The sequence below is a fragment of the Nipponia nippon genome, unplaced genomic scaffold, assembly GCF_047370975.1.
Source record: "Nipponia nippon isolate SJK-2023a ecotype South Korea unplaced genomic scaffold, ASM4737097v1 scaffold_23, whole genome shotgun sequence".
NCBI classification, from domain to species: domain Eukaryota; kingdom Metazoa; phylum Chordata; class Aves; order Pelecaniformes; family Threskiornithidae; genus Nipponia; species Nipponia nippon.
This window is the reverse complement of record NW_028262340.1, coordinates 7,047,981-7,073,805: the sequence shown is the minus strand read 5'-3', so window position 1 is coordinate 7,073,805 and position 25,825 is coordinate 7,047,981. Positions and strand designations below refer to the sequence as shown.

The window sequence follows — 25,825 nt, the reverse complement described above, 5'->3', positions numbered from 1 at the left end:
CTGCCCCACTGCTCAGAGAGGCATGGAGGGAAGGGAGAGGTCTGTCTGATCTCAGGCTGGGATCCAAACTCAACCTGCTTTGTTGTAGTTTGGACTTTAACTGAGATCTATTTAACTGCTGTATTTAATTTATTTGTGGTAGAAAAGGATTCTGCTTGCTGGCAGGCCCAACTTAACCAAGGAAAATCAGGGGCGATACTTTGCTCCCTTCCTGCAGCGGTCCATGTGGGATCCGGGGAATCAGCTGAACTGCCAGCTGACAGATTTGGTGCCTTTGGTCAAGAGGCAAGTTGCTGCCTTTAACGTTACGCAGCCAGCTGCCCAGGGAGGTTTGTTACAGGAGGATTTCAGTAAAGCAGAACTGTGTTTGCACACCACAGAGTTGCACACAAAAAGCAGGTCACAGGGAAGGTAAAAATGAAGTCAGCTCGGAGCTGCAGCATGAGTAACTGCTGCTACAAAAGGGGGCACGGCCCTCTCGGCATCCTGTAAACAGGCACATAAGAGACTCTTCACCTCCGTTTACTGCGAGCCAGTACGCCTGCTGGAGGGAATGACTTCACTCTGCGCGCACAGGGCTCATGCCTTGCTCAGGAGGGGCTTCTCTTTGCTGAGGAAAAAAAAAATCTCTGCAGATTTGCACTTGCTAAACGATAAAGCAGCAAGGGATGGTACAGGAAGGATGGACGAGATCACTGATACAGGGGAGGAGATGAGGGGAAGGTTGTCCCCTCTGGGTGCAGGCGTGCATCTCACCAGCTCTCCCTGAACCAGAGGACCTAAATCTTGAAGGGATGGAGATGCCTGTGAAGCCCCCCGTTTTCCCCCCCTAGCACTGGCCCGTCCAGCCTGAGCTCCTATATTCTGCCAGGGCAGCCAGGCAGCTGTGCAGCCCTCCTCCGTCAGCGTCACAGCGGCATCCAGCCTGCCTGACTGCAATATTAACGGTAATGAGGCTTACAAGGGAGGAGAGTCCTCTGACCTGTGACTACATGCTGCTTGTGCAGGTCTGAAGCAGCTGTCAAACGCTGCGCTCTCCGTAGGCAGCTCCTAAGGCCTTGTCCAGCCACCCTTAATGCCTGTCAGAGTACGATGGTCTAATGAAACTATGACACAGGTACAATCCTTAACACAAAGGTTGGCCTAGAGCGTCCAGGTATCTTTACAGGATTACTGTGTTCTCCTTTAAATCATGACCCCTTGTATCAGGAACCGTATCAGCTACAGTTGCTGTGTACAGGCAAAACCATGAGTTCCTGTAAAACTCTGCCCCAGAAGAAAAAATAAAGGAAATGAAATGATTCATAGCACTTGTATGGGGAACATTTTTGGTTTTGCTTTTGCTTTTCATTTTAAGTCTTTTCAGGCTTTGTTTAAAAAACAAATCAAGCCCGTTCCCTTCTCTTCCTCCTGGTGACAGGTTGCCCAGAGGCCTGTCTGGGTCAAGGGGACACCACTGCATTTTATTTTACCATCTGGCATCATCCAGCTCTGCAGATTTTTTAACCTCTTAATTCCCAACAGCATTTTGTTCTTTGCTCATCCCACTGTTTCCCCATATTTGCTTTCCTAAACCTTCCAAAATAATTTCCATCAAATCCAACCACCCAGCAGCCTGTACGTCAGGCTAGTTTCTAAGCAGAAAGTGGAAAATATTTCCCCTCCCGAGCGCAGAAGATAGGGTGCCCCCAGTGCCAGGTCAGAGCTAAGCCTTCAACAAAAAGATTTTCCAGGGATAGGCAAGAAGGTTCAAGTTCACCAAACTAGTTCACTAAAGCCGGGATCAGGCTCACTGCTAGAGCTCCTTGGTGTTTACGGTCTCAGGCTGCACTTTGATATATCTCCTCCTCTCAGAATATGTGCCTTGCACCCTGCTGCCAAAGCCACGGCTGCGGCCACTCACAGGGGTGGTGGCTGTTTCCGCACTCCGCGTTCCTGGCTGGCACGGACGCCTTTGCCGCACAACTCGTCCTACAGACCTACATAAGCCAGGGAGAAAGAAGGGAGAGTTGGGCAGAAGAACTGCCAAAGAGACGAATGCTGTCTGAGGGAGAGCGATCCCTGCAACTCAGGTCCAAACTTGTCCTCTCAGTGCGAGAAACTCGTGACAGGGGAGGAAGTTTCCAAAACTGGTGACTTTTGAGTTGTTCGAAATTTTTCTGCCCTTCCCCTAAGCGTAGGTTTCCTTGAAGAACAGTATGTTCTCCACAACGATGACAAGTGTGTTTCTAGGGAAAACTCTGGAACTGGGTGAAGTCTCACTTTCAATTTCAGATTATGTTTTTTGTTTAGTTTGGGGCTAATGAGTATTTTCTCTTCAGACACTGCCATGCTGATTCAATTTTCCAAACAGGTGGTGAAAAATGTTGAAGGAAAAAATTCCTCTCCTGCCCTCGGGTTTTACTTTGCCTGGCTCTGAAGACAGGCCCATACTGCACACTTTTGCCACCACAGTTACATCAGCTCCACCACCTCCAGAAATAAAGACATTAAGCCAAGAAAAGCAATCTCGCACTGGTGAAGACTGCACCTCCGCTAGGAAGCTCTGCAGGTAGCTTTCTAAGTCAAAGACATTACTTTTCGACTGCCAAGCCTCGGGCTCGCGCCTCTGAACTGCTACGGGGAAGTCACTGATTTTTTCTGTGCCTCAGTCCCTGTCTGCACGACACCTGCGTACACATCGGTGAGGAGAGGGATATAGGGCTACGTTCTGGAGAAACGACGAGGAATGCTGCGCGGGGTGCGGGCTCCCTCCGAAGCCGTGAGCACACGTACGGCACCGAGCGCGGGGCGGCGAGCTCAGCTGCGGGAGCAGCGCAGGTAGCAGGTGCTGCCAGAACTGTCGGCAGCATCACGCCCTTAGCGAAGCAGAGAAGTTAATTAAATAGCAGGAAAGGAAAAGACCATTTAAAGAGCTGAGTCTGAATGACTAAAGGTCTTAGTCACTCATTTACCAAGATCTTAGGCAAAAACTCCTTTTAGAATAATTTTTATCTGGATCACGTTCCTTTAAGAAATTTCTCAAATCATCCAGTGAAAACCACTGGGAAATGTCACTCTCATTCCCTGAGATCTTCAGTGTCCAGCATGTTTGTGACAACCGCCATCTCCTCTCCCCGCCTGCAACATTCTCTTAGGCTGAGCAACCTCACCTCGCACAGGACTACGAATGCCGCTAGAGAAGAATGATTTTTGTCCTGCAGAAATTGAAAATTTACTTCCCAAAAAATGCTGAGTTGGAACTTCCCAGTGTTTCAACAGAAACCTTCTCCAAAAACACCTGGTTTCATTAAGGGAAAAAAGCTCTTAACATTTCAGAAAGAAACAAAAATCAACTGCGGAAGACTCCATGTGGAGGCTATTTCAGAAGGCTATTCCACATTTTAAGAAATACTGAAAACATTCAGCCAGTCCTTCACGCAATATGGTGGTGACAGAAATGTAAGAGCACGTTGGAAACGTAAGCACGCTGCACTTAGGGATCAGTGGTTTGGTTTCCCATTATGCCACTCGTACCAGAAATGCTCTGTTAAATGTTTTAATATATGGGTTTTTTCTCAACGGGATCAGTGGTCCGCCCAAGCTCCCAGCACGCAACACGCACAGCTCTGCCAGAACAACTACATGGGTGGGGTAAGAGCAAAAGGAAGGAGCTGGGATGACGGTACTTTATACTGCCTGTTGCCTCCAAAGGTTTCATAAAATCAAACCACAGCCCAAACTCTGCCTTCCTCACAAGATTAAGACTGTATTTCCTGCAGTGCCTCTCCTCAGGAAAGGAAGGTATCAGTCAGTCTGACTCAGGAAAGGTTGCCGGGTTTGCCCCTGTGGTCTGAATCATCTGATGTGCGCAGAGGCAAGAGGTGGCAAATCAAGAGTCCCCCAAGTATCATTGGTATTGCAGCAGTACGCAAAGGTCCACCTGCAGATGAGGCATTGTACTAAGGAATGACAACCCCATCCCAAAGCATTTATGCTCCGTATGAGTAAAACAGTGGGAGAATGGTGGTGTGATTTGCCCAACGATGGAGAGACACCAGTGGCGTTACCAAGCCCAGTCCTCTGCTGCAGCAGGCATCCCTGCCTGCACCCATAAAGTCATCACAGGCCAAGAGACCCCACAGCAGGCTCCCAGCACGCCGACGGGCGCAACGGTGCTTCCCGCCCTTCACACATGGGTAACGAGTCTTGCTCCTGCCAGCGCCCGATCCGTTGCCTGCCTGGGCACCCGAGGCCAGGGACAAAGGCTAGTCGGACAGGAGAGCAAAACTTCGTTGTGTACAATGCAAACTCAGTGCCCGCAATTAGAGGATGCTGTTGAAAACACTCATGTAGGCCCCTGTCCAGGAGGGTGCTAGGCAATGCAGAGGGCGGAAGGAGTTTTAGTGAAGCTTGCCAAGTTTTTAAATAGGTCTAGATGAGAGCCTGTCGCTTGAGGAACAAATGTGTTTTGTTTGATAGGCAGCGACACCTCGTGGCACGGGCCTCCCCCCTCCCCGCCGATAGCACGCTGCCCTGCGACAGGTCCTCAGCCACGCTAAGATCAGGGGGAGCTTTGCCACAGAGTCCGGCGGAGCCCAGATTTCAGGGCTGATGTTTCACAGGAAACGATGGTGATGATAAGATTCACGTCTGGCGAACGCTTACTAAAAATCACACGTCATCTTTAAGAGAAGCTGCCTGAGGGCTCTTAGCAAGACCTTAATGCGACTGGCCCTAGAATTGCCTCCCAGTTTGTCCAGGCTGCTAGAGGAAGGCTAAGAGCCGTGTGTTGGTACCAGCTCTGCGGTTTGGATGCTAAAGGGGAGCAGACGTAGGACGCTCCAGACCCTTAGCTTTGGTTTTTTCCTTATAAAGGATTATAGTTCTTTTTGCATGAGAAAGAGAAACTTCATAAAAATTAAACAGAGGTAGCAAAACAGCCAAGGAACAAGAAAAGTACTGGTAGCAGATTCCCATGGTAAGAAGAAATGGAGATTTTTCGAGAAAGTTGTGACTGAAGAAACTTCTAACTGTGTCTCCTCCTATGGCTTGCATCATACCATGTTCAGGGAAATGAGACATTTGATACCTTCACGGTAAACATACAAGCTTTTGCCAATACAAACCCAGCTCCATCGGCTCTTCTCCCACTCAGTACCCAGAACCTGACATTCACAGGTATAGCAACGGCTGTCTGCTGGGCTTGGTGAGTTCTCCACCTGGGGAAGACCCAGAAAAGCCCCTTTTCTCTATGCCGGTGTTATCTTCTGTGCGGTAACTTCATAGACCATAACCTTCCTTTCCTCGCGGCACAGGCCTGGTGGTGCTTGTGATGGGACGAGCAGGAGAGCAGACGTGCCAACCCAACAGCACGACTGACGGGGCTGTTTTTTCCCCTTCTCTCTCTGTGCACAGGATGCAATGGCACAGCTGCTCCCAGCACATGCACCTGGGCACACTGCACTTGGTAGCGTAGCTCACGGCTGAACCACGATGATTCCTGCTGTTTCTGATACACAGAGAACAAACCTGCTGTCTCCATGACTTTGCTCTAGGAAGACGTGTGAGGCTGTAACATACAGCAGCAACTTACTGAGCTTTGCCCCAGGAGAGCTCTGGAGTTTAAAGTTGCCGCCTGCTGAAAACACAAACACCTCGAGAGTTTCATAGCTGCAAACGCCAAGGCCAACAGCCAACGCGCTCATCGATAAGGTAGCGCAGGGGCCAAGAGCCGTCCATGTGTTGGCACAGCCCTGGCAACCGCTCCTGATCTTTCCAGGTTGATGACAAATAACTGATAAGTGGCAATTGAGGTATAAAGAAATTGCAGCACTGGCATTCAAAAAAACCACAGGATTTATCAGAAGGATCCACGTCCTTCCATTCGCCCACACTGTGTATGGGCCAGATCCCTGTCCCATTTCTGCACTTTACTTCCTCCGTCTGTAAAGCGGAGTAATTCCCTGACTCGTGAAAAATGTTCTTAACCTGGGAACTTAAATTAAGAGAAAATCCTCGGTCTCTTATAAACATGAGACTATCATATCACATACTACGGACTGATTACTGTTTTCATTATTGCTAGGTTATTATCAGATATCTCATGCAGTAAAACCTTATTTGATTTCTATTAATATTTCACAGCCACACAGGTAAATTCCAAAGGTTGATTTTTTAATGAGGTGCCTCACAAGATAAGGCTCGCACTGTTTTGCTGTGCTCCTTTTGCACGTAGCCTGTGACAGAGACCAGTTATGTTACACTGGAGGGCGTAGCACTGCAATCTTTACAACCTTTTGCTTTCATCAAAAGCCCTCTGGCCCCTGCTCCTCTCCCGGTTTGACGTGCAGCGCTGTGTTTGGGCCGTACCAGGAAGCAAGGCTGCGCCAGCGTGTGCAGTTCATTGACTGCATGCTCCTCCGGAATTCATGCAACTTAATACAAGAAAACACCATGATGAAAAGGTAGCAAGAACAGAGATATATTACAAGCGGAAAAGTTGTGCTTTGGCATGTCTACCTGGAGAGTCAGAGTCCTGACGGCACTGTGCTTCCTACAGCCGATTAGAGGTACCGTACAGCTGTCTTTGTTACTTTTCATTTCACTATGCTACGTGGCTTTGCTTGTAGGAGGAAAGACACATACAAGTAAATTTTAAGCCGTTTAAGTGGGAATTATTCACATAAAGTGAAATATTCCACTGTACAGAAATGGCAATTTAAAATCTGTCTATAGAATGTGTCTTGTTGAAGGCTAGCGATGTACGTATTTACCTACCAGAAACAGTAAGTACCAGGACAGTCCAAGAGGCAAGCCTGTGTGCTGCATCTCACCGCAGTCGTGGCAGGATCTGCCTTTAAAGAACTGGGATTGAATGCGCGGTGTGAGCCAGCAGTGTCTGCCTCGCCCAGGGGCTCGGAGGTGGGAGCGCAAGGGAGTCGGGTTGGAGTTTGTGGGGTTGTAAACCAGGTCGCAGGGAAATCCAGTGAGACCATGGGGGAAGCCACTCAAACTTATAGAGTAGGATGGTTCACACAAATGTAGGTCCTAACTCTAAAAGCTGTTGAGATAAAGATGTTTAATAAGAGATGAGGAAAACATGACTACATCCCAGACATACCTGCTTTCATAGCCAATTTCCAGTCTTAAATGAACCGAGCTGCTCTCCCCCAAATTTTGAAACCACCTTGGTCAAAACCAGGTGATATCTCCTATCCCCATATATATTTTAAATCATTCGTGTAATTTGCCCTTTCAATCAGGTCATGTTCAACTTCCCCCTCCTGAAAATGTTACACTACTGTCAAAGGATTTTGACATGATTTTGACATGGACTCCAGGAGAAGGCTCTCCACCAGATGTGACGTACACTGTGAGATATGAAAGGTAAGCGCCTGCAAAGGATGTCTGATTGAAAGTGTGGCACCAGGCGAACATCTGTGCATGTATAGCAACCAATGTCATTGCGACCAGCGGCCTGGCTGCATCCTTTCACCTTTCATTTTTCACCTTTCACCAAACCCAATCCTTATCCATCTGGAAAGTGCTCCAAACTCTGAGCAAGATTTGGTATCCATCCTCCAAAACACTTCCTTCTCTTGCTCTATAAATTATAACAAAACAGCATGTTTAATATTATGGTATGCTTGTTTTTTCTTTTAGCCAGGAACGCATGAACAAATGGATAAAGGTTCCTCATTGCAAAAATATTCGCAGTACCTCTTGCAACCTGACTTGTGTGCTTCCAAACTTCTTTGTTAAAGTCCGGGCTCGAGTAAAAGCTGTTTCTGGACAATTCCAGTCGCGATGGGTAGAATCCCAATTCAAGGAATACCATTTGGATGGTGAGTGTGTTAGGTTACAGCCTGGATGAAAGGACATCCCAACAACAGTGTTGGCATGAGCAAATGAGTAGACCACACACCATAGAAAGCGAAACAGTAACAAGCAGCTTTATGAATGACACAGATTTGAGTGAGCACAAACAACAATGAGCCATGATCTTGAAAACAAATTTTGTAGCAAGTGTCAGAATTTGTTCATCAGTGCTCCAGGTGAACAAACTGGCTTCAAGCTTTCCACATGCCAGCGGGGGTATGTTAGATAAAAAAGAGGTGTTCCTTTGCCTTCCTCCTTCCTTCATGTCTATCACAAGACAACAGTTACAAGTGTAGGCCAGTCACAGGAAAGCATTACTCTGTGAAGGTAGGACACAAGCAAGCACTATTCTTATGTCTGATCACTTAATTACAGTGGAACTGGCTCCCCCAGTGCTACACATGAATGTCAAGGAGAACTTAATCCACGTGAATGCCTCCTTCCCTTTGGCCACCTGTGTGGAGAGTTTCTCTTGGAAGTATGACTTGAACCTTTGGGAAGCTGGATCTGAAGACAAGGTCAGTAAAAGTGGCACTTCTTAGATGAAACGGAGGAATGATGCCCAGCTTGAATTGAAATAGCTTCAAATTTCTGGGCAGGGAGGGACTGGATCCAGGGCCTGCAGAAAATGAAATGGCCAAGAGAGAGTTAAACCAAAGCCAGAGGAAAAAAGTAGATGTGTGTGTGTGTGTGTGTGTGTGTGTGTGCATCCTTATATTATTGGTAGTTCCCTATTTTTATCAGGAAGATGCAATGGGGAGGCTACACTATAGTCAGTATAATCGGGCAATATCTGAGGTTTAAAACAACTAGTTCAGGTACTGCTAACAGCGTGCCGTGGCAGCACAGAGCACAGCACCGGCTGGAAATCCCACCCTAGAATCCATAAGCCCTAGGAAGATGCTTGCTACAAACAGCAAGCAAGTCCTGAAGTGCCTCTCCATGTGCCTTCCAACCACTGGAGCCACACAACATGATGAAGGGAGAATCACGGGCTAAAAAGGTAGAGAAACACCACTCAAATAATGAAAGAATCACCTTTCCAACCCTCTGTTCTTTTTGTTTCTAAACAGAAGCAATACGAAGGTATCTTTAGGAAGAATACAGTGACTATCGACACCACTGCACTTAGAGGCAACTACTGTTTAAGTGCCAGATCTTCCTTCCAAAGCATTGACTTCAAGCACAGCGAATTCTCCCGACCAGTGTGTGTGCTGTTAAACCACAAAGGTATGGCCCTGCTGAGAAAAGGATGTGGTGAGACATCAAACGGGCTTAGGGCAAGCCAAAGATTTCCACCAAAATTAGCTTCTCAGCCAAAAAAATGGGCTTCTTGTTAAATGGACTGGTTGGATTTTCCAGTGAAAGGTTCCTGCTTTCTGTAGAAACATTTTACTTAAAAAAATCCAACCCTGAAATCTTTTCTGAAAATCCTGGCATAATTGTACTTGAGTTATGCTCACAATAAAATTTTGGGAATATTCAAATTTATCCTGAAAAATATGTGAACAAAGCCTCATTTTTTACCTGCTCCAAGTAAAGCACTGGCTGGTATCAACATCCATTTGTGGCTGCGACTCTGACTTAAGAGTCTGATCTTAGGCAAGTCTGTTATCCTTTCTCTGCATTTGTAAAATAAGGATCTTGAGCCTAAAGTTTTCTGAGATTTCTGAAAGAAAAGCTGAGTATAAGAGCTCATTATTGGTATAAAATATACCACCAGCAGGAGATTATTTTTGTCTTTTTCTTTTTCAGCAGTGAAATGGAAGTTCCCATTTCCTGCCATGATCCCCGTGTTTGTCTGCTCCATCCTCCTGACAAGTGCCTTCATCATCTGCTTGCTGAAACAAGATGCTAAACAAAAGAAGATGCCTCACGCTTTGGTATGGCCCAAACGCTGGGGTCCCCTCCTGATTCAAAGTCTTGCTGATCTTCAGAGGGTAACTGGGGAGGAGCGGGGGAGTTGCATGGGCTCTGCGCTTCTCAGTTTTGCATTCATAAGTCCCATTATAAGCTTTGATTCTGGCATGTCCTATAGCCAAACTTTTCTTTAAAAAGCATCACTACCTCACTGATCTGTGTGTCCTGTTTCTTTTCCCTGGTAGGATTTATCTCATTTAAAAGCTGCTGGATCAGCCTTTCACTGTGAGCCCAGTGAAAAGGAATTCTTCAGGGACTATCTTATCTGCACAGAGAAGCCAATGTCACAAAGGAAGACAAACAAAACTTCAGCAAGAAACAACCTACCATGGATGGCTTCTTTCCTATCATCATCATCAGAAGAAGAAGAAGAGGAGGAGGAAGAGGAAGAAGACAGCAGTACTTTCATCCCATACACTGAAAAGCCTCAGTTTCCAAAGAAACATCTCAACTGTCAACCATCCACAACAGCTCAGAGGGAAACAAGCTTGGACTCTGGATCTGAAGGTCTCTCTGTGGATAGTGAATCTGTGCTTGACCTAAGTACCCTGGGTTTCTCATTCCTTCCAATGAGGAGGCATGAGGTGGACACCTCAGGATCCCAGGGAAGTGAGAAGGCATCCCTTTCTCGCAGTTCCTCTTTGGGAAGAATATCCCTCACTGATGTGAGATTCCCAGGTGCCAGGGAACACGGACAGCATGATACAGACAGGGATGAATGCCTGGAAATGACCCCTCTTCAAACACTGACGGAGGGGATTCGTGCCAAACTTCCAGGCGATGAGCACTACCTGCATAGGAAAGCTCCTCATTTCACCAAGTGTTACCAGAAACCAGGAGCTGATCTGCATGGCCAGGACCCCAGCGCCGAGCTGCTCGTTTCCTTTCAGACGTTACAGGTGGCAGAAGATGAAGGTATTGCAAGTGACTGTGACAGCGATAATTTTACAGAAGGGACACCTCCCTCATCCATGGTGCTAAGCGACACATTTGAAACTTCAAATATGGAGGAAAAACATGATCAAAAGTTTAAATTCAAAGGCTACGAGCACAGACATTACATGGGAAGGAGCTAGAGTACCCTAGCAGTTCTGTGGCACGCCTGGAAAATGCCAGAGAGCTCCAGCTATCCAGGCAAGGATACCTAAACAACAACAAGGAAAAATAACTGATAGTGGTGCTTTTTGTATTTATTCACCCAGACAGAGTTTTTTCTACTGGTCTGGCCTATCAAGGCATATGGCTTTAGGGACACAAAAGGTGTTACTGCTAGTTAACTAATGCACGGTCACCGTCCCTCTGTACAAGTACAGCTGCGATAAGGTGCTACGGCTCTGGCATGAGGCATGCTCTTCGAACCCAGCCAGGGGTGAGGCATGCGGTGGTACCTCACGTAGGTGTCACACAGCAAACGCGCAGTGCCTTGTGTTCACTTGAGACTTGAGAGCAAGGTAACTTTTACATGTGAGTTATGAAAGGCAAAAACACCTCTGAGAGAGCAAAACCACAACCTGGACCTGTGTGAAACCATCAGCTGGGTTGTGAAAGCACAGAGCTTTGTGCCTGCATGTTGACTTTGAGACAGGATGGACTGCTAACGTTACATTTGCTTCTCTCTACCTGCAAGACTGCATCCCTGATTGACTGGAAGGACCTTCCAGAGACGTTTAACAACCTTTGCTTTTTGTGGCATGAAAAGATCTCCACCTCAATCTGCAGAGATTACCTTCTGTGTTTCAACAGAGTGAACTGAAGTCAGTGTGATAAATGTGCAGCAAGTTTGTTCGTTCGTTCGTTTGTTTTTGTTTTTATACAAATATACTTATTGACGCTGAAATTCCCCCTGCTGTGCAGAACGTCTGAGAGCTGCTTTATGCAGAGGCAATAATATTTTGATATATAACTCCATGTGTGTGTGTTTTTATGTTTCCTAGAACTACAAAGGGTGACTGCAGCTCATCCTGAAAAACATTACATTTTAAAACAGGACTCAGTCATGGGCTTCCCATTCCTAATGCTTTGGTTTGAGGGGAATCCTGTGAGACTTCCCAGCCAGGTCTCCCTCCGGGTCACTGAAAGACCAGGACTGTGACCATCTCTCTGAGCAAAGAATCGAATCAGAAGTCCGCCAGCAAAAGGCACAGGAGAGACAAGGCCTCTCTTCACTGGTCAATACTGACCTTTTCAGTGTATTTTTAATTTGCAGTCTTCACACCTCACAGAAACATACTCTCCCATTTTATTCCGGTAAAAGGACACGCAGAAAAGCAAAGCATTAAAAGAAAGAGGGGACACACAATAGCCATTCTTTGCATTCAGATGAGGGAAGGGCGTTTATGGAGGGTATTGAAGTTGACATCTTCAGAGAATCAGGAGAACAACATCAGAAAGAGGCAGGGGTGATAGGAGCGGTGGGGAACTGCTTTGAAAGAGGACAGCAAGATGTACTAATTAAGGTCCCAAATTAAAGTAAAAAGGGGAGGTGAAAGAACAGATTCATTGACTAGAATTTTCCTTTTTTTTCTTACCTGTCCTGCCCAAAGTGTCCTTAGGTACATCCTGCATTGTAATCCCTCCTCTTCATTTAGAAATATATAGATCATCCAAATACAATCACCACCCATTTTCTTGTGCAATCAAGGAAAACCCCCCAGGCTTTGAGTTACAGGAAGCTCTGAAGTTGTGCAACCTCTACCAAATTATTTTGACATGTCACAGCTCTGCAAACAGGGCCTGGGATCATTTCTTTGTCTTGTCCAGCTTTTCTCAGGATGGAAGCTGGGGGAAAGGCTGCAGGCCAGGTGAGCTGTTCTGGTGGAGGCAGCATCCCGCTCCTCCATGTTTTCTTTCACCAGGGCTTGAGACCTGCTTTCCACTGCAAAAGGGTCAGGGACAGCCAGAGCACAGCGCTCCCTCTTCCACAGCAATCCGTCCTTATCTTACACTTTACTGAACAGTTGTAGCTGCGTCATGAGAAAAGCAGCTCCCCCCCCTCATTGGAGGAGCTATGGCCCAGTCAACCAAAAAACCTGGACATGGGCTCATCTACTGAATAAGTGCAAGAGCTGCAATCAAATCTCCTACATCCTGGATCAGCAGTCACTGGGCTTCGTGCATTCCCCTGCAGCCCGAGCCCTGCAGCAGCTCAGAGGAGATAGATAACCACCTTGATCTTTTGGCCTAGATCTACTATCTCTACAAATCTCTGGCACGCAAGATTTTTCTCCTCTTTCCCCAGCTGCGCCAAGTTATAAGCAGAGTTCCATGGAAAATCTGTGTTACCAACCCCTCAGTCTGTTTTTGTCCTTAGGAACTAACTTCTCACATAGGCTCAGGCTCTACAGTTTGGAAGTTGAAAGCCAAGTGTTTAATTTTAAACTTGGAACCAGACTTTTGGAAATCTTCAGGTACCTAAAGATTCAGAGAGGTGCTTCCTGGGCTATTCAAAAGGTAACATCTCTCTAGAAATAAGGGCAGAAATAAAGTTTTAAGTTATATTCTCAAAACTAAAGTCTCAGGTGCACTACAGTTTCCCTCACCTCTGCCCCATCATGGGTCATCACACAGCAGAAGCGTGAGGCAGTGACGTGAGGGGGGGGAAAATACAGAAATACTTTAGCAAGCCATTCAGGAAACACCCTAACAAAGAGTTGTACTTAATTAGATGTAGGCCATCCCGGTGGAGAGGTGTGCCTTGTTTAATAAACCTGTGAGGCTTCTGTGTTTGTCCAAGTGAGATGAGAAAGACAAAATGACAGCGATGCATCAGTGGCACGGTTTGAAGCATACAGCCCTGTTAATTTTGAAGCAGGGCAGGAAATAGAAACAAATTCAGGAAGAGAAAATCCATGGGATGAAGAGGTAAGCAGAAGGTGTAGTAATTTCTATCACATATTTGGCCACAAGGATAGAGTAGTGAAAGTAGTGTGCTTTTAGCTTCAGAAGCACGCATGGTTTGTATTTTGATTAAATAGGCTGCAGGTGCGATGTTGCTTATGGGACTCACTTGTAGTAATAAGAAAAAATTCTAGCATTTAGGCACTTTAAATAAGCTTTAGACAATATAAGAGCACTGCTCATAAAGAATTTGTCTAATGCACAGTTGTCCTATGTGGTTTAGGACAGATATTTCCGTTAAAGCTTTTCTAGGCCTGAAGCACTCACAATTTGAATGGTTCTCAGTGCTCAGAAGGACGGTCCAGTTGGTTTTGCTTTGGTGGAACCTCAGCTTTATGCAATGGTCCAGTTAGTCCCAGGCAAAACTGAGGACTGAGGACAGGACTTCCCCGTTTTGTGAACGGTTATGACCATGGGACAACGTAAGCCAGAGAAATAAGCCAGGGAGGTTATCCAGTCTGTGCCAAGAGAATAGCTACCCCACAAAAATTCAGAAGCAGTGGCTAAGGGAGTTCCCTAAGCCTCAAATGCAGGTTGTATGTGTGAAGCTTTCTCCGCTTAGGACATCTCGGGTAAAATAAGCAGCATGCAGCTGTACCAGCTCTTCAGATGTTAAACACATCTGGTGGTTCTAAATCCACATCTCCTGGAGACAGGCACTTAGTTTTCACTTTTGACCAAAGAAGGAAACGTCTCTCCCTCTTCTGAGAAAAGCCTGAAAATGTAACTTAACAACACCCTAAAAAACTAAGAACGCTATGGAAAAGGAACGACCTCTCTTTCTTGTTTAGATTTCATACGAACTCCTAGTTCTTACCAGATGGCATTCATGATACTCAGAACAGTCTTACATCGTAACCAGCCACAAAAATGAACTGTAGGTCTACAGCGGCCTCTGAGAAAAGCCATGGGACAGCACGTGCTCCTCCTACGGAAAGGCTACCTCCTTTCTACGTCAAATGAGAGAACCTCTGCAGCCACCTGGCAGCGCAGAGTCATGGCATTCTTGAGGAGCTCGTGCTCTGCCCAGTACGCAGCAGGGCTACATGCTAGTCATTTGTCTCCCATCCACGCCCAGTATGAACAAAGGAAGAGCTCAAAAACTAGTCATCTGGCTGACTTTCATTTTAAGAAAGCATTCAAAGATATTTCTTAAGGAAACAGGTGTCTCGCTTGCAGCAGTTATAAGGCCAACTAGGTGCACAGCACTAAGTTTTAATTTCTAGAGTTTTAACAAATCAAAGTTACCTGACCAGAAAAGCAAGGCCCAAAACTGAGAAACCTCAGTGAGGTTCCTTTCAGGCAGGAAGCTCTTTATCAGCAAAATGGTATTTGGCTCTCTTTCAAAAGCTGGGGATTTTCTAAGCCTCTGGCTTGTGCACCTTTGTACAGTTAGGTGTGCATACTCAGGAGGGGAGAGGTGCTCCCGTTGTCACTCTTACATTCTCTCTTACACATGCGCACACATCCTTAGCTGGTGATCTCAGATCTGAACGCAGGCGGGATAGTAGCTCTGCAGCCTGTTACTGGGCAACAAATCCAGCCTGGCCTCACAAACAAGAATGGAGCTCTTGTAAAAGGTGATTCACCTGCACACAGGATCAACCGCCTGCTCTCCCAGCCCAGCTTGCATAGTTATTCATGAAGCAATTTCTGATCGTCTTGGCTGTATTTTCAGTGCTCGGTAAGTCCTGACTTTTCCTTTCCTATCACTGATAGTAGTTGTTTCTGCTTGATCCTGTAGTACGGGAGGTAGTTCAATCATGTTTACTGAAAAAAGACCTAAAGAATGAGCTGTTGTCTGAGGTTGTTCAAAAGCTCTCTCCTGTGTTGCTCTCTCCCTTTAGTATTTTCAAAGTAGTGTTGGTGTGCTCAGTGCTTGAAGGATTTGTAGGGAGAAGAAAAGATTCCTTCACTTCAAAGCATTTGCCTCTGATGTGTTACAACCCAAATCCTACAGGAGTAAAGGATATTCCTTGACTTCAGGGGGCTTTGGATCAGTCCCCTTGTGTCTCAAGCGGAGACGCAAATGAGTACAAAAACAGCCCCGATTTTAAAAGAGCTGCAAACAAATAATGTATCCCTAAAAGCCATTGAATCCTACTCCAGGTGTGGCAAACTCACTCCTGAGTGAATCAAGGATAAACTTGCTATGTTTTCAAATGCCAGCTTTTCAGCAAGCAACCTTATCACTCATCTGCTCTTGTGTCTGTGATCTTACACGGTAGGGAAGGCGCCTTCAGAAACTTCTAAAACAGGGACATTCACACTGTGAAATGTCCTGTTTCTTCCCTGCCCACACTTGACTGTGCTTGTGTTACGCTGCTTTGCATAACTGGGTTTTAGTATGGATAAATGTGGGAAGATGGAGATTTCCTACTTCTGATTCGATCAGAGTATTGGTGACTCAGTTTTCATGGTGCCCAGACAGGGAAACCCACCCACTTTATACTTACCGCTGCTTTTCTGCCGCCTTAGGAAGACTGTGCTGAGCCTTGCATGAGCAGAGGCAAGCGTTGCACTGCAGATGAGGTCAGGACAAAATTTGGACTAGACTGCAATCCATTTCTGCGTTACTTCCCTGCCAAAATGCCATACACGACAAGACTGAGAACTGGATCTATGTCTTTATCCCTAATTCTCCTCCTGTACAGCATGCTAGTTTAAACTGCTGGCACTCAGTTCTCCTCCACGGAGGCAGCTGGAGAGAAAGTTTGGAGCAAGGATCCAGGAACTGGTGTAGTTTAGTCTCTGCTCTACCACAGCTGCTCAAAGTGATCTTGTCCAAGGCACCCCCATTCTGGTCCTCAGTTTTCCCATCTGTCAAACTTGTACTTGTTCATCACACCATTTTTTCATGGGGGGGGGGGGGGGGTATCATTGATTGTGAGTGTCCATTTACAGGCACCGTAATGGGACTGTTCATTTTCAGCAAGTGCAGGCTGAAGCCCACACAAGTTCAAGGTGTTTATCGTACTGCAAACCAAGAGTTGAGTAATGTATACATTATCTGTCTTTGAGGATGTGTCTATAATTCAAATTTACAGAGCTTACCAATTCTGAAAGTTACTCTCCAAGTTAGAAGGTCTTGTGAATCAGCCTCGAGAAAATTTTGCACTGTGTATTCTCATGACAGCAGAGAGCCAAGCCTCTAGGAACTCTTCTGCTGATAGCCGGTTTGCTGCAGGTGGATCATGGTGGTGTTCTGCAGAGGCAGCTCAGCCCAGGGGCATGTTTGTCACTTCTGCTAACTAAAGCCAGGACCCATCCTCCGCGGGGAAGAGGCACGGGGCTCAGAAAGCAGGGAGCTGAGCGAGTTGTTTGCCTTCACCCTGGCACACCCAGATCAGAGTCCAGGCATTGGGTCTTTGCGTGTCGCTCCGTACAGGCAGTCACCATCCAATAAAACATGGAGCACGAGAGCTTAATGAGTGCCACATCTTCAGTGATGTGATACAGAGCTCAGTATATTACTTCCCTGAATATGGGCAGAAAGCAGAGACGTTCATAGACATGAATCGAGCCTTGAAAACAGGTTGTTGTCCTTAGTTTTCCAGCCATTTAACTGCTTTAAAAGAAACCTGATAAGGAACTCAAAGATCCTCTTTCTGATTCTGATTTTTTGAAGTCTTTCTGTAAAAATTCCTGACTTACTTACATTTCTTTGGGATGAGTCAACAATCTGCAAGGTGTATACAGTGATGTGTGCACGGTTTGAATTCCTGTCCTGTTCAAGCTTCTGCTTTGCAGCCCGTCTCTAGCAAACTGGAACTGGCGCGCCTGGTATTTCTGTTCACTAAAAGGCTGAGCAGCATTGGACCCGTATTCATCTGAGGGCTGAGATGCCTGAATATGCATTTTAATACTAGTTTCTTTGCTCCCCTAGGCATTGCGACTACAGAGAGGCCATCATGTCTGAAACGTGCAGTATTTTCTTCTACAAACTTTGAGAACATCCTGACGTGGGAAACTGAGGCAGATATTCCCCCTGGCACTGTATTTGATGTCCAATATAAACAGTATGTGAAGTTTGCTTCTTTTTGGAGTTCTGTTCTTAGGGCCACTGTTCTCAGGGCCACTGTTCTCAGAGACAGAAGGGCCAAGAAAGAAAAGTAGATTTTGCTGTTTCTGCTGCTTGTTTTACTGTTACGGAGATGGTTCTGCTTAGACGAGAACTCAATGAAGGACAGGATTATTTAAACTGGTAGATAGTGCTCAGTTAAGCAAATACTTTTACATCTTGGGTTGCCAGGTTTACTCCATTACTGAGCTACGCTTTGCCTTCAGCAGCTTCCTTCTCGCTATTCTGTAGTTTCCTCACCTGTAAACACAGGTAATAGCAATTGTCTTCCTCTGATTCAGTCACTAGAGCTAAGAGAAATCAAACCAATGCTACACAATAGCTCGGCTGCCTTTGGGTAAGTCTGCAAAGTCTGCAGCGAACTTGCACGCAATCATCCAGTGTCAGAGCCGGGCAGAGAGCCCCGGAGCCGCTGACGGGCAGGACACTCCTGTGTGTGCCTTGAAATAAGCTGCACTTCCTCAAGGCGACATCCACGCAGAAGCCATCAACGGGAACGGATTAAGGGCTGCAGTCCAAGGGAAGTCTCTCTGCCATTACATTCCCTGCCAGTTGCTAATCGCAATAATGAATTTAAAAGCTACTGAGAGCTGGTAAAACAGCCTTTTTGGATCATTCTGGAGAAGGGTTGTATTGCATTTGTTCTAAAAGCTTTTTTTGTCCTAAGGTATGGAGAAAAATCTTGGCTTAACAAGCGTGAGTGTCAGAGTATCACGCACCCTTTCTGCAATCTCACTCGTGAAACAGAAAACTTCATGGAGCATTACTACGCCAGGGTGAGGGCCACTGGCCAGAACTACTGCTCCTCCAACTGGGTGCGCTCAGAAAGATTTGAACCCAGAAAAGAGAGTACGTACCGCTCCTGAAATCTATTAAATCCTGGTTGCTAGAGATTCATTCCAAGTCTCACTGATGTTTAGGAGAGCATTTCCTCTAATTTCAGTATTGCAAGACCCTGTGCTTGATAGGAAGGGAGTGAAGGCCTGAAGAAGGCTTGTTATTGGGCAAGGAGGGAAATGAGCAGGTGGGCAGGGCCATCCCTGAGGTCTGACACCAAAGCGGGATTAGAGGAGAAAAGGAAAAGCCAGAACGGCCTTGAAGGAAGAGCCACTATTAAGGCTGACAGGAGGCAGAAGGAAACTAGGAAGAGACATGATGGGCACCCTGAGGACAGCCAGTAATACAGTCATAGATGCTATGAAATGCCAACTCCTGAAAATCAGGATAAGCAAGCAGACCAATGGATATTTAATGTTCCCAACCCCTAAGTGAGCTCTAGCGCTGACATACAACACAGCCTTTGGCAATTCTCTTATTGGCTCTGTGACTAAAATGTTCCCACTGCGTATTTGTCAATAATTCAAGGTGGCATTAGCAGTCAATGATTATGAAAAGCCTTCAGATCTGTGCATGGAATAAGCTATGAAAGAGCCATAAGTTGTTCTAATCATTAAACATTCACTTTTCGTTGCAGCATAAGCATTAGCACCCACGGTGAGGTTATCCTATCCCCCAGAGCCATTCTTTTCAGTTGGATGTTTTCAAGCTACATGGCCTTGGAGGAATACTGAATGCTGCTTTTAAATATGTTGTTATAGATTGGGTTAAACTTCTGTTTAAATGTTGGGTATCGCGTATGCCTTCCACTGAAGATAAGTGTGGATACAAAAGAACTGGAGTACTCTAAAGACAAAAGCTGGTGTAGGATGGGCATAGGAATTTAGGCAGCCGTTAAGTGAGGGCCCTGTGGTGGGATTTCACGCCCATCACACACGCGTGAAGGAGGACGTCCCGGTGCAGGACAGCGAGGCAACGTGGCAGCAGTGAGAATTTCTAGGGACAAACACTGGTAAAGGTGGCAGAACCCTGAGGGATGACAGCATCTCCAGGTGCCTGATTTTTCCTATGCTCAGTGAAATACAGCTCAAATGCTTTTTTGTATATAAACAGAAGTAATAATTTACAGTGAGTCTGGGGGGGGGGTGTATGAGATGTGTATAACATGATCTGATAATGCATCAGCTTTAATCTTAACAGCTGACACTTCTTGTTCTGTCTTTTCTAGCTGTTATTGGAGCACCAGAAGTGGAGTATATTCCTTATGTACGGTCCATAAAGTTTCTTATACGGCCCCCCTATACTCCACTGAGAGGTGAGGATGACCGCCAGCTAACCGTAGAGGACATTTATAGCAAATTTGGTGCTGTTGATTATCACTTAACAATATTCAACCCAAGGACACACCAAAAGGTAAAGCACAACCTCAGGCCACTAGCCCACCGACTTTTGTGAATCACATTTCGCATAAGATGGAGAAGGACCTCAGAGCTTATGCGTGATGGATGAGATTTCTGATCTACAAGGGAAAGTTCCAGAGTCTTTGACTCTCAGTAAACAAGAGGAACTTTAAGCATTCCTCTAAAATTCTAGAAAAGAAACTGGAATTTCCCAGGGTACTGTATAAGTAGCAAAAAGTAAAACCGCTGGTGACTGAAAAAGAGAATGACTTAATTAGTTCAAGTCTTAAGGAACTGAAATGCAAAAATTAAATACAGTAACAGTAGAAAGCAAATTATATATTTAGAATTCCATATATACAGAATTATTATAGTCCTACAACACCTTATTAGTAAAAAAAATGTTATGCTGAATTTTGCAGTCTGATTTGAAGAAATTGTATGCATTTAATCTTTCTAAAATACAGAACTTGCCTTTATTTTAAATAGTGGATGAAGAATGAGCACAACAAAGAATTTGAAGTTTCCAACTTGGACCCAGACACGGAATATAATGGAACAGTATACATACATTTCCTCCAGGGAAGCAGCAAAGCTCAAGTATTTTGGGTTAAAACACTAGCAGGTGAGGCTGTTAACTCTGCTCATTTAAAAGTCCAGCTGGAATACTGGATACACAAGAGAGACTGGTTTTCAGCTGGTATAAAATAACATAGTCTTGTTAAAGATATTGAAGCAACACTGACTTTCCTAATTTAAAAATCTAGTCCTATGAGACTAGACCTACAACAGAATTTAGCTAATCCCATGCAGTTTTTCTAATCCAACTCTCTGAAGCTACATTTTCCACTTGTTCTCTTCCCCACTAACCAGACAACACATGGCTTCTCTACTGTTTCGTGGCACTCGCATTCTGTGCTGGACTGGTGTTTGCTGCAATTAGCTATGTGATCTATAAATACGTCAAGCAACACGGTGCACAGCCTATGTCTTTGGTAAGTGTTCCTAAGCCATTGCAGCAAATCGTTAAAGTGCTCGGGACCATGTGCATGCACCTAAATAGCATTGCTAATTGAGGAGGATGAAGGAGCAGACAAGAGCGCTGCCTAGGAAATCATTGCAGACTACTGGCAGTTCAAATCTGGTCATCCTGCCACAGGTGGAGAAAATTTGTTACAGGGGGTTGTAAAGTAAGACAGCAAAGATGCCTGCAGATCTGAAGAATCTTGGTTATTCTATTAAAGGAACTAAACTGTGTATATTGCCCCTAGAGGAGAGCAGGGCTCTATACTAATATGTTAGAACGGCTCTCAAAATCACAGACCCTCAGATGTTCCCTTCAAATTTTCAAAAGTTTTTTAAGATTTTGGTTTCCAATTTTTATGTGACCCACTGGCAATTTGATTTACATATTTTAGGATTGCACAGTTGCCCTGATGCATAATGACAGACATCTGTATTCCTTTGAAGGGTCATTTCCCAGGAAAAAAAAGTTCTTTTGTCAACAGAGCAGATTCCTGGTGGTCGTTACTGGCTTTTACTGATATTTCTCCAAAGAAAATCTTAAAGAATCTAAAGCATACCTTCAAAGTCACAGCTTCTTGTTATTAATTCGTGTTTGTCTATCTACTTCAACAGGACTTCAGAGGGATTTCATCATTCCAGCCTCTTACACTGACAGTGGAACATATTATAAAGCCCATTAACTTAACCAAACCTTCACTTCTCATCCCTGAAGCGCAGTTACCACAGATCAGCCAACATTTGGACAGAGCACTGGAGCCACCATGGTCTTTCCGCCCCCCCGAAACTGCCTATCAGCAACAGATGGATGCACCGACGTTCTGGCTGCCCACTCAGCCACCCGGCTTGGCAAGCACAGCTCCTACTGGTTACGCTCCTCAAATAGCTGAGCCAAGCGTTCCTCCTGCCGCGTCCAGCAAAATTCTGTCCCTAACCTATGGGGTGTGCGTCGAAGGCACAGACCATGTTGACAAGCAGAATTTGCAGCCAAACCAAACGCTAAAGGAGGCGTCTCCAGATAGTTTTGTTGGTGGAAAGTTCATAACCCAGATGCTGGGCAAGAGCTGCAGCCATTGGAATTACAAAGAACAGAGGCCAGACTTGGCATTGTGCAACAGCAGTGACACAAGAGAGTCAGTTCTCTTACAGGGGAGCCCTGAGCAAACACAGCAACTGCTGTTGCAGACTGACGGGATGGAAAGCAAAGTGCGTGTATCCCAGCTGTCACTGTCTTTGCTGGAACAAGGAGGATGCTACAGACGACAGACAGCCGAACTGCCACTGCTCTGGTCTTCACTGAAAGCCGACACAGATGATGCTCCAGAGAATGAATCGCTGTCACCTCTATCAGCAACCCTGCTTTTCTCAGTCAGTACTGGTAACAGCTTCCCTGGAGAGAACCACGCAGAGCACTGGATGTTGCCAGATTCATTCTCACATTCTGCAAATAAATTGCAGTTCCCAGAGACTCAAAAAACAGAAATGTTAACAGCAGCGAAGGAGCAAAGCTGTACAAAACTGAATAATGTTGTGTCCCAAGACACTATCTCAGACCGGGACAATGGCACTTCTCTCACTATGCTGTTCAAAGATTTGGACTTAAAAGTACTGTGGGATCAGGATGAAAGCACAGAATTTTATTAGGATGACTTAATGATAGTAAAACCCAGATTATATTTGCTTGCATGAAATAGTAGCCTACCCTGCAAACAGTACAATGCAAATAAACGTTTTTAATCTTGGATGTATTAACATGGCACAGAGCTGTCAGACTGTTTCCGCTATCGCTCTGTCGTGGAGACAGGTGCCTTTACTGGTATAATTACTTCTTGGTACGTCGCAATACTGTATCTTTGCATTTAAATAACAGGCCTTTATTTCTTGCATATTCTTCAAATTTATTATGAATTGGACTACTTTAAAAGCTGAGTTAAGATTCAAGTTCAAATTGCAGATTCAGTTTACTGAAAATTTAGCAAAATTCACAACAGAAACTGTATTTGCTCTTTACCAATACCAAAGATCCAGGTCCAAGATATATCCACCCTTTGAAGAAATCCAGGTGCAGATGTATGCAAACCTAAAAGAATTAAATGTATCATGGTACAGTAAAAGAATTAAATATACATTGGTGTTCTACCCTTTGATATACGATTCGTGCAAAACAACAGGCTACTTCCATGAAGTGGACTTTGCCTTTAAAGCAGTCATTGAAACTGTGGAAATAGCTCCTGATGCAGCAGGTCTGTGAACCTGCATGTCCCCTGTCCTGCCGTGCTCTTTAACACTTGCAGAAAGATAAAGCCTTTTTCCTCTCTGCAACAGATTAATGCAGTCGTGGCCCGCTTCCGACATATTTCTCAGCTGCTGCTCATTTCTTTCTCCGAGTCACACAATTCTCTTCTTCCCTTAAAATCCTCAGGGACAAAGCAGGTAGAATCGCATTCCACGTAGGCAGGAATGTGAGGATTTACACTAATCTCAGTTCAGCCCTCAATCTCAATTTACACTGATCTCAATTCATGCACTCAGTAATCCGCACAGGAGGCTAGGGAGGTCCTGAGCTGCTTCCTCCCACCCTTCACTGGCGCGGTGGATGAGGAACGTGCTCCACTTGCAGGACAGAGAGGAGCCTGCCACTGCAGAGCCCTCCTCTGCTCCTGTTGCCAGCACAGCCACCTCCGGGGCTGGAATGAACCAAACCCAGTGTAAACTGAGGGCCACATTCCTTTAGTGCTGCACCTTTACCAAAAGCAAGCTAAACGCTATTCATGCGGGGGACAGAGGAGGCAATCATTTTTCATTACGAAGAAAGCATAGTTCAGCCTGTTGATTTTCACTGGTGTGGTGAAGTGTGTGTCCGATGACATCAGTTTTAGAGGAGAACTGAAACCATTTATAGGAAAAAGCAAGGCTTTGAATGGTATGGGGATGTACTCACTTGAAGAGCACTGCCAGAGAAAGACTGACCAAAAGCAAAAGTCAGCTGTTCTCACCATGAGCGCGCTTGGGTGTTTTCTCAGTCCAGGGAAGGTGAGGCTAAAGGCTAAATTCCACTTGCTTTGGTGTGATTTTGCAAATAAACTGTAGCCTTATGAAGTAAAGGGGTTTGATTCAACCCAGGATTAAACTAATAGTCTTAGAAACTTTACAGGCAAAGGTTCAGCTCCTACCTCCAGCATCAATAACGAACAAAGCACAATAGCCATGTCATATGAGGCCAAAAGGTCGAAATGCCAGATGTGGTGAAGAGGTGTCACGGCACAGGGTATGAAAGGTATGAATACGCGCATGGTCTGGGCAGCAACCCGGAAGGACATTTCCACTGCGCTAGCTTTACTTCCTACCATTCAGTATCAAAGGTTTTGTGGAATGTCGTTTGAGACGTTTCATGTACTCGGTGTCCCAACTATACCCTCAAAAACAATGCACGCAGAAACGCTGCAGTTATAGGAGCTGCAGCAGCCCAGCTGTGTTGTTTCCAAGGAGCACGAGACCCCAGGGTAACATTCTGCCCCACTAACTCCCCCCCGGAGAGGCTGCGTTTCAAGCCGGTGATGCCAATTACCTTATTCAGAGTTGCCTGTGGGCTGCATATCTTGTGTCAACAACATTCCTAGTGATGCTGCACGGGGAATAATCAAATGCCACAATGTCAACGTTTTGGCTCGTGTTGTGAAACATAACCCTCAGCACAGGGTCAGTATGGGCAGCACAGTGCAGAAGGGAAGGCGGCCTTACGAGAGCATTTGAAGATGAGGCTAAAAAATACATTTCCTATTTAAAAGCCTTTTCAACTCCCTCTGCAGACCCCCCGCCACAGGGTGTGATCATGTCCAGCCCTCAATAAATGTATCATCTTGGTGCCCCAGGAGGAGAGATGGGAACTGAAGTGCAGAAAGCCTAGGACCAGATTTTTAGAAGGTATGTAGGTGCCTAAAGATGCAAAGTGTCCCACAGCTGGGATGTTGATCTCTTCTTCAGGCACCTTAAATACCTTAAAAGCCATGTTGCCTCTGACTACGCTCAAAGGCTCCGTATGGCAGGAATGATCTTAAAAGCTTACAACCCAGCTATTGCCCCATCCTATCCTCATCTGTTCTGCCCCGAACAGCAGCAACTGCAATGAACAGGGGACGCAGTCAAGAGAGAAACCCTGTAAGCCATGTCTTACGGAGGTGTTGGACAGCAATATTCTCAACTTCCTGCTCTGATCATGGCTAAGTCAATATTTATCTTTTAGGCCTTGATATGCTAAGGAGGAGGAGATCGATTCTTGTCTCTTGAGTCACCTCTTAAATTTAACAGGAAGATCATTCCTTCTAAAACTATTTCTCTTCAGAAAAGCTTGGAAAAAGATGTTGACGCTACTGAGCTTTATTGTAGCCGTGCAAGGAAAGTGCTCATCCATCCCCCATCAACATGTGCTGACCTTTTTGCCTTCCGCTTCATTGCTTTTCATCACCAAATCGATAGCCTTGTTTGTCTCAAAATGCATCACAGCAAACAGCTACAGTAGAATCTAATGATCTCATTCTCATTCCGTGTAAGGACGTTTTCAGAAAACAGCAGGATTTCAACATTGTTTCTAAGGTCTTCCCGTGCAAGCTGTCTGTATCTAACAGCAGACTGTTCCTCATTTATCTTGACTTTTCCAGATGACAGTTTTGGTAGCTCTAGATAATAAAAACTAGAAATGCCTTGTCACAAAGACCGAGCTTATTCCCAGGCAGATGTCACGACGATGACAGGTGAGCATTGCAGTTCCAGCTGTCACAGGGATGCCAGCATAGCAGGTGGCAGCTGT

The 25,825-nt window shown here is 45.5% G+C and overlaps 3 protein-coding genes across 4 annotated transcripts in view; 2 read left to right on the top strand and 1 right to left on the bottom strand.

The window, feature by feature from the left end:
- Positions 1-25,825, bottom strand: part of GRHL3 (grainyhead like transcription factor 3) — a 142,571-nt gene that overhangs the window by 77,745 nt on the left and 39,001 nt on the right. The gene's annotated exons all lie outside the window — the stretch shown is intronic.
- On the top strand, positions 6,428-11,604 carry IFNLR1 (interferon lambda receptor 1). Of its 2 annotated transcripts, none has more exons than XM_009470793.2 (7): positions 6,428-6,551; positions 7,245-7,368; positions 7,645-7,826; positions 8,236-8,378; positions 8,934-9,090; positions 9,619-9,743; positions 9,966-11,604. In XM_009470793.2, the coding sequence occupies exons 1-7, from the start codon at positions 6,494-6,496 to the stop codon at positions 10,854-10,856; spliced, it is 1,680 nt and encodes a 559-aa protein (XP_009469068.1). In that variant the 5' UTR covers positions 6,428-6,493; the 3' UTR covers positions 10,857-11,604. The 2 variants fall into 2 exon arrangements, with proteins under 2 accessions (XP_009469068.1, XP_087617095.1); XM_087760969.1 differs by having other exon boundaries at positions 9,616-9,743.
- IL22RA1 (interleukin 22 receptor subunit alpha 1) lies at positions 15,126-23,073 on the top strand. The gene is made up of 7 exons (XM_009470932.2): positions 15,126-15,361; positions 17,564-17,696; positions 18,426-18,607; positions 19,824-20,008; positions 20,485-20,620; positions 20,869-20,990; positions 21,634-23,073. The coding sequence occupies exons 1-7, from the start codon at positions 15,319-15,321 to the stop codon at positions 22,660-22,662; spliced, it is 1,830 nt and encodes a 609-aa protein (XP_009469207.1). The 5' UTR covers positions 15,126-15,318; the 3' UTR covers positions 22,663-23,073.